The sequence below is a fragment of the Triplophysa dalaica genome, chromosome 24 (genome assembly GCF_015846415.1).
Source record: "Triplophysa dalaica isolate WHDGS20190420 chromosome 24, ASM1584641v1, whole genome shotgun sequence".
In the NCBI taxonomy this organism is placed as follows: Eukaryota; Metazoa; Chordata; class Actinopteri; order Cypriniformes; family Nemacheilidae; genus Triplophysa; species Triplophysa dalaica.
In genome coordinates, this window is record NC_079565.1 from 7,688,905 (window position 1) to 7,700,424 (window position 11,520).

Consider the following 11,520-nt stretch of genomic DNA (forward strand, 5'->3'; position numbering starts at 1 on the left):
AAGTTTCTTCACTAAGAGCCTATTGGGGATGGCAATAGACCAAAAACTTACCAAGATGTGGGAATACAAAACTGCTAACCCACTAAAATTGGTTAATGTTCTGTTTCCTATGTCTGTTTAGTGTTTTGATGTGTGCAGTTCAATGAGATTTTTTTCTGTTTAAATAAAGACTGTTTAAATAAAGCTGTGTTCATTTTCCCCGCTTATTTTACAGTTCATATTTAAGGTATGGAATGTGCATTACACTGCAATTTTGTAGAAACACGTCTACATCCTGTATTAAAAGATCTTTTTGAAGTTCAAAGATCCCGTATTAATAGATCAAATATATGAAACCATATATTTCACAATTAAAATAGTATTGCATATATAAGTCATATATATGTCTAATTTATATATAACACTTAATTAAAAATATTTCACATATATTAATAATTATGTACCTTCCATATATGACAATAAATGTATTATACACACATAAACATATGTTTTTATATGGGGTGGACATATATGTTCCATTTTCTAATAGGTTTCAGGTATGAATTGAGCATATACAAAACATGTAAATCAAATATGGATATTCAATATGTGCACATATATTACATTTCTGTATGGTGCAATTTGGCCTGTCTTAGATGTCCAGTGTAACAGTTTTTTATAATGCAGATGATAAAAAGTTTTAGTACTTTCATTCATTCAAAATATGTACTTTGGCTTATCTTGTTTCATTCTTTATTGTAATTTATTCATTTTTTTACATATTTGCAGTTTTTAGAATGTGAGTTTTATTTTATCAGAATTGCCTTGTCATGAGATTTTTGTAGTAATGATGTATAATGTGAAGGGAATGAGCAGAGCCACTTGTATGGAAAAATATTTTTTAAATGCCTTAGTTTATGTGTTTGTTACCATAAAATATTATCTTTTTATGTGTAAGAATAAAGGGAATGATATATTGCTGTTGGACATGCAGTTGTGTCTTTGCCTTGCAGTCAGAGCTGTTTGCTTTGAAATTAGACACAAAAAGAACTTCTGCTGTAAAATCAAAGAAACACTTTTATTTTCAGCTGAACTCACTGCTCAGTCTTTCACAGTGCTTAAACCATTTAAAAATAATAAAACGTATATATTTTATAAAATTATAATATACTATATGTCTGTATATTATACTTTTATATAACTAAAATTATTCATATTTATATTATAATATGAATTACAATCTTATCTGAAAACTAAAATACAATTTTAAATATAAACAATATTATATAAATATAAACTATTTTCAATTTTAATTTAGCGCATTTCTGTGCAATTACTTGATATTATTTACTTTGTGTCATATATGTTACATTTTATAATTATCCAGTAACACAGTTGTGTAAAAAATGTGTGGCATTAGTAAATGTGTTTTACTTAAAAAAGTTTCAGAAAAATACTATTTCCCTACAATTAAAGGACTATATCTTTATTTTACATATAAAACGCAGATGTGTTTTGTACTTTTAATACTAGAAAATACTGTATTCATGAAAAGCACAATCTCGTTCTTTATCACACTCAGAGGGGAGCAGCCCTGCGCCCGTGGCTGGTGGGGATACCCGACCTGTGGGCCTTGTAACTGCGATGTCAGCAGAGGCTTCAAAAGGGACTGCAATAAAACCACAGGAGAGTGTAGCTGCAAGGTAAACTGCAAGTAATCGCATGCTCCACATTCTAATTCTAATACACATCACAGGAAGTGTAGTGGAGGGGGGGCGTTTTAGATCAAGACACAGAATTTTAGAAGTTTTACAACAGTGCCCAGCATATGTGTTTAACACGTGTGTTGTATTTTTTTTAAGTACGTACATTTTTTCTTTTGTTTTTACATAAATCTTGTTGCTTTTTATGGCAACACTTACAAACGTCGATGCATGTTTCTATGCCATTGTTTTTTGAGACATTTTTTGTTCTTAAAGGGACTGTACTCTGAAGGTGTAATTGTTTAAATCATCCTCATATATTACATGTTATCCACCATAACATTCATTGTTTCAAAAAAGTAAAAATTTTTGGACGACTATTGGAGACAAATTTTTTCCTCTCTCTTTTAGGAAAATTACTACCGGCCTCCTAACAGTGACACTTGCTACCCGTGCGACTGCTTCCACCTCGGGGCTCATTCCCGGACTTGTTACCCCGTGACGGGCCAGTGCGACTGCAAGATGGGTGTGGTGGGCCGCAAGTGCAACCGCTGCGACAACCCCTTCGCAGAGGTGACGGTTGGGGGATGTGTGGGTATGTGTGCTGTCAATCACCCAAACTGTGAGCTGATTGGCCAGGAGAGCTGCGAGGGTTGTTCAACGATTAATCAAGATTAATCACATCAATAATAAAAGTTTGTGTTTACAAAATGCAGTATATTTCTGTTTACTTGTGTATATTCATTTTGTATTTATAAAGACATACGTGTACATGTATTTAAGAAAAATATATAAATTAGTCATTTTTATATATAATTTATATAAATATACATTAATATTTCCCAAGTTTATATTTCTGTATGTGTATGTGTACGTGTTTAAAAATGCAAAATGAATATGCACAGTACACAGACATTTATTATATAAACACAAAATTTTATTCTGGGTGCGATTAATCGTGATTAATCGTTGCACAACTTGTGTTTTGTTTTGTGACACTTGTTTATGGGTGCATACTCTAGTAGTGCTTTCATGTCAGTATGTGGTATGTGTTTTTGGTCCTAATAAAGTCTTACTGTTCTTTGTCCTCGTGTTTTGTTATCTAGTGGTTTACGATGGATGTCCGAAAGCCTACGCAGACGGTATCTGGTGGCCCCGAACAATGTTTGGTGGCCCTGCAGCCACAAACTGCCCCAAAGGATCTAGTGGTAAGTCACAACTTCTAATGAGGTAAATCAAGCAATTCATTTTCTTTAGGGGAAAAATATGAATGTTGCTTTTTCTACAGGCACAGCGATCCGTCATTGTAGCGATGATAAAGGTTGGCTTCCACCAGAGCTCTTCAACTGCACGTCCTCAGCTTCTCAAAGCTAAAGAAAGAGGTGTGGACCACAACTTTAGTCAAGAACATCACATACAAGTAAAAAAAGTGATTAGTCACATGACGCTAGAAATTATCACTCACTTTTTATAAATATTTTATTTAGAGTGAAGATCTTCATGCAAATAGTTCTCGAATGGACGGAGAGCGATCGAAGAGCCTGGCGGGCCTTCTGAACTCTGCTGTCGGCCAGACTGACCATCTCTTTGGGAGCGACGTGAAGGTGGTCTACCATCTGCTGACCACCGTGTTAGAACATGAGAGTCTACATCAGGGCTTCGAGCTCTCCGCGACACACGATTCTGACTTTAACAAGGTACAGTATGGCACACACATAGTAGTAAACATAAGTTTTAGTTTAAGTGCTTGTTATCCTCACATTTGTTTTGTCTGTGCATTGTTGTTGTGGTAGAACATTGTCATGGCTGGAAGTGCTATTCTCGATCCTGTTAACAAGGAACATTGGAAGAAGATCCAGCACACTGACGGGGGCACAGCCCACCTGTTGCGTCACTTTGAGGAGTACGCCAACACCCTGGTGCAAAACCTGAGGAAGACCTACCTGAGACCATTCACCATCATCACTGACAACATGAGTTAGTATCTCATCCTCCATCTCATCCAATCCTTTTTGCTCAATATGAATACTAATATGAATTTATCTACAACGCAAGTTGTTGCGGTGGATTTTCTGGATTCCAGCGCAGACCAAGCCAAGATCCCTCGCTTTCAGGAGATTAGTGAGGTGTACTCAGAAGAGCTGGAGTCCTCCGTTGTCTTTCCAAATACACCCGGTGTCAAAAAAAACAAAGGTTGATCTCGCTTCAGCTAAACTTCCTTATATTTGTTGTAGTATACATTTAAATTACTACAAATATTTTCTTATATAGTCTTTCATAGTCTTTTTTTATAAATTGACCTTGTTATGTCTTGACTTCAGATATTTTTACATCAGACGCATCAGATCGGATTGAACCAAATGAGTTTGAGACCAGTATAGATGAATCGAATGCAGCTGATCCAGTAGCATCCATTAAGAAAAGACGGCACGCAGAACCAGTTGACATGCCGGCTGTTGCCATGATCATCATCTACAGGTCTCTGGGGCAGCTCCTCCCAGAAAGCTATGATCCAGACCGACGCAGCCTGAGGTGCAACTTGTGGGATTTCATACATTTTTTACAAACAAATGCTAAAATTATTACAGACAACAGAATTAATATTTAGTTTTATAAAGCTAAAACTGTTTGTTCCGTTTATGTAGATATAACCATAAGCAAACATCAAGAAAAAATTACTTTTACTTTATATTTTATTTAATATTTTATTTAAAAAATGTATGTTCTTTTCATGTCTCTCAACAATATCCAAATAAAGTAGTAATAAATAAAAATATAACTTAAAGTCCCAGTGAAATAAAAAATTACAATTCCTATTTGTTCATATTGAGCGTTTATTGTAAATATCATGTCAGTGTGGGACATTCTCTTCCTAAAATTTATGTGCCCTCATAATCTTCTGTTTAAATGCACTTCTGCCCTCTAGTGACTATTCATCTCAAATGAAGCAAGTTAAATGTCTTGGCAGAGCATCCGTAATTCCTCCACTTTAACTTTTAGTCTGCTGCCAGTTCCATTTCAAAATGCAATGGCTGTTTTTTATACATCCAATCAAATAGCAGTATAAAATAAACCACGGCCACTATTTTTTGGCATTTTAAATTCAGTTTTACTCGGAAATTAAGTAGAATACGGAAGAGAAAACGATCGCAACTTCAGGTTGCGAATTTTTAAATACACCTTGGGCCCACTAAATATTTTTATTTCATAACAAAATATTAAACCATCTGCAAACAAATGAACATTTTTCTTCAATGACATTTCTTCTACTGGATCGGGGATAATTTATTAAATAGATTTTTTTTTTAATAGATTTTTAATTTGTGGCTTAAGGATCCAGATATTGTTGAGCCACTGTATGCATGTTACTCACCCAGGTACAATAAATGTTTCCGATCTTTCACATGTGTCCAGGCTACCAACTCATCCCGTCATTAACACACCTATAGTAAGTGTAGTGGTCCACAAAGAGGGAGAACCGCTCTCCACCCCCCTCCAAAGACCCGTTATTCTGAACTTCAAGCTTCTGGAGACCCATGAGAGGACCAAACCTGTGTGTGTCTCCTGGAACCACTCCATTCTGTAAGTTCTGATCACCGCTTATATTTATCAACAAAAGAAAGCCATATACCTCAATGTATACATTATATTGTCTAACTCCTGATTGTTTCGAGGTAAAATGTGTTTTGTTGTGTAGATACAAGTTTTATGGATGTTTAATGTTTCTGTCTGTTTTGTAGGGTGGCCGGTGGAGGTGCCTGGTCTTCTAAAGGCTGCGAGTTGATCTTCAGGAACTCCACTCACATCAGCTGTCAGTGTAACCACATGACCAGCTTTGCCGTCCTTATGGACATCTCCAAGCGAGAGGTACACGACAACCATCTTATTTCCAACAAATCTATAATAAATTTCAACAAAACACTAATCTGTAAATACAAACCTTTTTAATGTGACCCTGCGTCTTCTCGTTTTTAGCATGGTGATGTTCTTCCTCTCAAAGTGGTCACTTACACCACGGTATCTGCTTCTCTGGTGGCCCTCCTCATCACCTTCCTGCTTCTGGCGATCCTCCGCAGACTGCGCTCCAACATCCACAGCATCCACAAGAATTTGGTGGCAGCCATCTTCCTCTCTGAGTTCATCTTCCTCACTGGAATAAACCAAACTGACAGTCCGGTGAGCAGCCAATGAGATTCACCGTAAAAGAACACCAAGTGACCAACCATCCAATTAAATGCAAATAGATAAAAAAATGTCATTGATTATCTCAAACAAGCATAAAACTATTATTTTTATTATACACTTCTTGTCCCCTTTGTAGTTTGTATGCACAGTAGTGGCCATTTTGCTACATTATTCATACATGTGTACGTTCGCCTGGATGTTTGTGGAGGGGCTGCACATCTATCGCATGCTCACTGAGATGCGCAACATCAACCACGGCCACATGCGCTTCTACTACGCCATCGGCTGGGGAATCCCTGCTATTATTACTGGTATGACACGCTCATTCACTGCATAGTCTATTTACCTGGCTTTTGTTTTGCATTATGTTAATATTCCTTGATTTCACGAGCAGGTTGTAACTTGTAGAAAGCATTGTGGATAAGTCCTATGTTGTGCTCATTGTTTTTCTCGCTCAGGTTTGGCTGTGGGTTTGGATCCGCAGGGTTATGGTAACCCTGACTTCTGCTGGCTATCTGTTAATGACACTCTGATCTGGAGCATTACAGGACCAATCTCTATTGTAGTGCTGGTAAGTGATTGACAGATCATTTGTGTGAGTTAAAGAGGAAGTGCATCAATTCTGTGCTTGTAGAAACAAACGGATAGGCCCGCCCCCAAACCAATGCCAATGTCACTTTGTTGGTATAGTTAGTTAAAAGAGCAATGCTTTGTTAACATTACAGTACATTATGTTTTTTGAGGAAATCCTCATATGTGACCCTGGATCACAAAACCAGTCTTAAGTAGCATGGTAGCATTTTAGGTAAAAGCCAAAAATACATTGTATGGGTCAAAATTATCGATTTTTCTTTAATGGCAAAAATCATTAGGATATTAAGTAAAGATCATGTTTCATGACGATATTTTGTAAATTTCCTACCTTAAATATATAAAAACTTTATTTTTGTGAGTGGATTGCCTGTTACAGTGCCTCTGACTAACAAGGCCATTTTCTCAATATTTAGATTTTTTTCACACTCTCAGATAAACCCATAAAACTGGTTTTGTTGTCCAGGGTCACATATGAACGTTTTATTTTTATAGATAATATTTCATTTCTTAATCTTTAAGAATCTTTATTAGCTTTGTGGGTTTTTTCTTTCTTCCACCACTGACAGTATTTTGGACAATTTTGTTAAAGCTGCCTGAATTTTTTGGGTAACAGTTAAATTGTATTGATCTTAAACTTTAATCATTTTTGTTTAATAACTTTTTGTTTTTAAAAATAAACAAAACAATAAAGAAGTTTTTAAACAACTGCCTGGGGTAGTAAAAATATACCGTACTTGTGTCCTATTGTTTGACATAGTAAACATTTAGAAAACAAATTTTTTATATATTATTTTATATTATTTAAATGATTGATCTTCATTGTTAGTTTTTTTTCCCAAATCCATGACACATGTGCGTTTTTTTTGTCAACAACCCACAAACAAATATAGGAAAAAATATAGCTGTTCAAAACGGTCTTACCACCTTTACCTCAATTCACAACATCAACATATTACAATGATTTGTGACCCTGGCAAGTCTTAAGTAGCACGGGAACATTTTTTGGAATAGCCAAAAAAAACATTGTATGGGTCAAAATTATCGATTTGTCTTTTATGCCAAAAATCACTAGGATATTAAGTAAAGTTCATGTTCCATGAAGATATTTTGTACATTTTCTACCGTAAATATGTATAACTTAATTTTTGTGAGTGGATGCGGCAAAATCCCTAACAAAATTGCTGAACACTCTTTGAGAATTACCCGTCAAGTTTGGTATCCATGTAAAGCTTAGCATTTCCCTTTTTGGGTTAATCGCTCCACAACGTCAGTGTTATGCTGAATGAGAGCATTACAACAAACAGTTTCTTTCTAGTGGCCTTCTACAGTTCCTCAGATTAACAATTTAACAAATTAACAACTTTTTTCCCTTAAGACTTTTGTTTTTTCATGCAAATTTATGATTTCAGTTGCTATTTTGCTGGACGTAAATATTTTTAAACTATCCTGCAATTTTAAAATAGAGATTATAATACAGAGGATAAAGTTACAGATTGTTGCTTTGATAATGAAAAACATTCTTCTTTTTTTACAGATTAACATGGTTCTAATTGTACTGGCGGCCAAAGCCTCTTGTGGAAGAAGACAGCGAACAGAAAAGTCAGGAGCGATGTAAGTTCAGCATTTTTCCAGCTCAACCTCAATCAGTGTTTCAGAAATAAAGTTGACTTCTTATCAGGAACTTCAACTTCTCATTTGAACTTTTCTTCAGCTCTGCTCTTCGAGTGGCTTTCCTACTTCTGTTGCTCATCAGCGCCACCTGGCTGTTAGGTCTAATGGCCGTCAACAGTGATGCCCTTTCCTTCCACTACCTCTTCGCCATTCTCAGCTGCATACAGGTAATATATATTACCAACAAGTTCTATTCTTAAGAACATATTTTAGACTCAGTATCAAAAAAATGTTTTCTTTATATTATGAAGAAAGTCGTTTTACTCTTCAACCACTAAATGAAGACTACTTCTCTTCACTTTAGGGAATTTGCATCTTCCTTTTCCACTGCCTTCTCAACAAAGACGTCAGGAAGAACCTTAAAAGTGTCTTTATGGGCCAGAAAGTTCCAGTCGATGAGCTCAGTGGAACACGGCCAACTTTACTCACTGTAAATTTGACTTTAAGATTATCTACTCTCAAAGATATTTGAACAATGTCACCATGTTACAGTCTTATTCACAACATGAGATTAAAATAAATACAGAGGAACATAGTAAGTCACTGATCGTAAGACTTTCCACTGTTGTTTAGCGTTCTTTGAACGATGATGCCTACACAGAGGATGGAGGGCTGTACCGAACCACCATCGGAGAGTCGACAGTATCTCTAGAGAGCTCCGTGAGGTCGGGGAAAAGTCACGGGAGCAGCATCCTCGCATGCAAACTCGGGTAACAAACTTTTTACATTTCAGACAAAATAAACGAGTGGTGCTTTAGTAAAATAAAAATGTACAAGTGTAAACAATTGTTCTTTTCACATAGGGAGAAAAAACTCAGCGTGTCATCGAACGGCGGAAAAGGGGGGCGTGACGAAAAAGACTTGTCACTATTTTTGCGCAAGAATTCAAAGCCAGAAGGTAAGGACACATTTAACCTCACATGTTTTCTGATTTTATGTGCTTTTGCTTTAAAGTTTACGAATGGGAATTTCGTAAACTCACATTCGTAAAAACAGCCTATAATGGAAAGCAGTTTTGTAGTCAGATAACAATTAACTTGTGTAAACGTTTGTTCAGACTCTGATTCGGACAGCGAGCTCTCGGTGGACGACAATAGCAGCTCCTGCGCTTCCTCTCACTCATCTGACAGCGAGGATGACGCCAAGTGCTCCAAGACCAAATGGAATAATGAAAAATCTCCCGTCCAGAGCACTCCTAAAGGTGCCCGCGGCCTCTTTTATGACCACTGATGTCATTGTTTTCCTCTATGTTCTGCAATGAACACCGAAAATATTTTAAATAACTGCTCAGGTTGTTCTTTTTAACTTTTCCCGGTGTTATTTTGCAGGTGATGCAGTGTCCAGTCATAGAAAGCCATACTTGCCGGAGGAGCCGCCCAGAGCCAGTGAAAGTGAAGATGTGGCTGGTCCGGAGAAACTAGGTGTGGAGACAAAAGTCAACGTGGAACTTCATCAGGGAAATAAAGTCAGTCAGAATGGAGATGTGTCTCAGAATGAAAGCCCACCAAGTCAGCCAAACAGCAACCAGCTACCAAGGAGAGGTGAGCTATATAATATACATATACATAAATTATATACATTAATAATAACATTTTTATCAAATAAACCTATATATAAAACACACACACAATTCATTATATATCTTACACATTAATACACTTACCAGATGTATATACTACCGGTATGTATCTCATGCTTTTGTCTTTGTTTCTTATAAATCCTCTAGGCATTTTAAAGAACAAGATCACCTATCCCCCTCCGCTGACAGACAAGAACATGAAGAACCGTTTAAGGGAGAAGCTCTGTGATTATAGCCTGCCACAGATACCCCGTAAGAGTCCGTCAGTGGGGTCCGACGAGGGGGTTCGCCCGGGAACAGAGCCTAACAGCATCATCATCAAACCCCCTCCACTAGTACCAAAGCCTGCGCTGAACGGGCGGACAGCCACAACCACCCCAGCCGAAGATGAATGTGATTCTGAGTAAGTACAATGAGGGATACACGTTACGTTATGTGAACACATACACCAGATGATCAAATCTCTGTCTTTCTTGTCTTAGTGGAAGCAATGAAACTTCAATCTGAGTCTTTTGGAAGACTGGAAGTGGTCTGATGGACCATTGAACACCAGGCAGTATTAATACACAGCATGGTCCGTTCCAGATAACATGATTGTCTATGTACTGTTTGAACTATTTATGAAGATGTAGACCAGGCACTTGGTATCCCGGCAGAAAAAGTCAAGATGCACGAGGACATAAAAGCTTTCTGCTATCAGAATGTTACACTGGATGGAGCTGCATGGCGTAGTTGCTCTGAAGATATGACAGGAGGTATGACTTCCAGTTTGGATAGAAGTTGGTCCGAAGCTACAACATGGTAAAAATAAAGACTGATACGAATTCATATTTGTATAGACATGTGTAAGTGATGTTTATAGGTAATATTTTGCATTTTAGATATTTAATAGGGCTACCTATCTGTAAATTGTAAAATAGGATTTCAACGCGATGCCAGTACTGAATATTTATGTTTTTGTTTACCGTGATATTTTTACAGCACTGTTTTAAATTTACTTGATATGTTTAAATTGTGTAAATTTATATTTGTGAGAATTAGCAATTGTGCAATGTTTATAAATGTGTTTTTTAGCCGTGTCGCCCCACACAGTTCCTTTAATTGAGTTTATTTTTCCCCAGTAGTATTAGATGAATTATCAGAATGAAGATATCCACTGTACACACTGTCTGTAATTCTCTGCCAACATTCTGTATTGAGTTAAATGGATGGATGGTCCATTGTATTTTTACCACTGACAGTATTTCACAGCATATGTTCAGCATTGCCTCATTTTTTTATTATGCCACTGCTGTACATTCATGTTTTCTAAGAATCTAAATTGTCAACAGGGTTTCAAAAGTGAAAAAACAATGTTACTGCTCTGCCAAACCTCTTGTGTGAATATGCACTATATGCTTTTGTCCACAAGTTCAGGGACCCTTTTCTCAGTTTTACTCACTGTAAATGTCAAACTATGATAACTGATACCACTAACCATGTAGTCTGTGTTTAGTTAATAGCATAGAGTTCATTGTATACAGTAGTCTTTAAGTGAACAAACATCCTATACCATAAAATAGATCAAATGTGTATCCATGAAATACCTCCATTACTTCTCAATATTCATGAGATACATTAGGAGATACAAGCATGTAACGATAAAGGCATTTAAAATCTTGGCACTGATAAAACATAAAACATTGAATTTGTAAATAAACAAATGAGGAAGATTTAATAAAAAACATTGTTGGTTGTTTTGTATGCTATTGTTTCTGTAAAAGTTGTTGACACAGTATGAAAAACAATCTTTCATAATTTAAAGCCCTG

The 11,520-nt window shown here is 36.4% G+C and overlaps 1 protein-coding gene across 1 annotated transcript in view; it reads left to right on the plus strand.

Moving 5' to 3' along the window:
* Positions 1-11,439, plus strand: part of celsr1b (cadherin EGF LAG seven-pass G-type receptor 1b) — a 43,097-nt gene extending 31,658 nt beyond the window's left edge. The window contains 23 exon segments of the mRNA XM_056740291.1: positions 1,562-1,682; positions 2,094-2,277; positions 2,789-2,890; positions 2,971-3,036; positions 3,039-3,064; positions 3,170-3,379; positions 3,476-3,659; positions 3,738-3,875; positions 4,004-4,214; positions 5,097-5,264; positions 5,423-5,549; positions 5,658-5,858; positions 6,004-6,178; positions 6,326-6,438; positions 7,996-8,072; positions 8,173-8,299; positions 8,437-8,562; positions 8,706-8,842; positions 8,936-9,030; positions 9,190-9,333; positions 9,461-9,673; positions 9,859-10,114; positions 10,194-11,439. Of these exon segments, the coding sequence (XP_056596269.1) occupies positions 1,562-1,682; positions 2,094-2,277; positions 2,789-2,890; positions 2,971-3,036; positions 3,039-3,064; positions 3,170-3,379; positions 3,476-3,659; positions 3,738-3,875; positions 4,004-4,214; positions 5,097-5,264; positions 5,423-5,549; positions 5,658-5,858; positions 6,004-6,178; positions 6,326-6,438; positions 7,996-8,072; positions 8,173-8,299; positions 8,437-8,562; positions 8,706-8,842; positions 8,936-9,030; positions 9,190-9,333; positions 9,461-9,673; positions 9,859-10,114; positions 10,194-10,218 (3,226 nt within the window). The 3' untranslated portion in view covers positions 10,219-11,439.
* Positions 11,440-11,520: the final 81 nt, after the last annotated feature.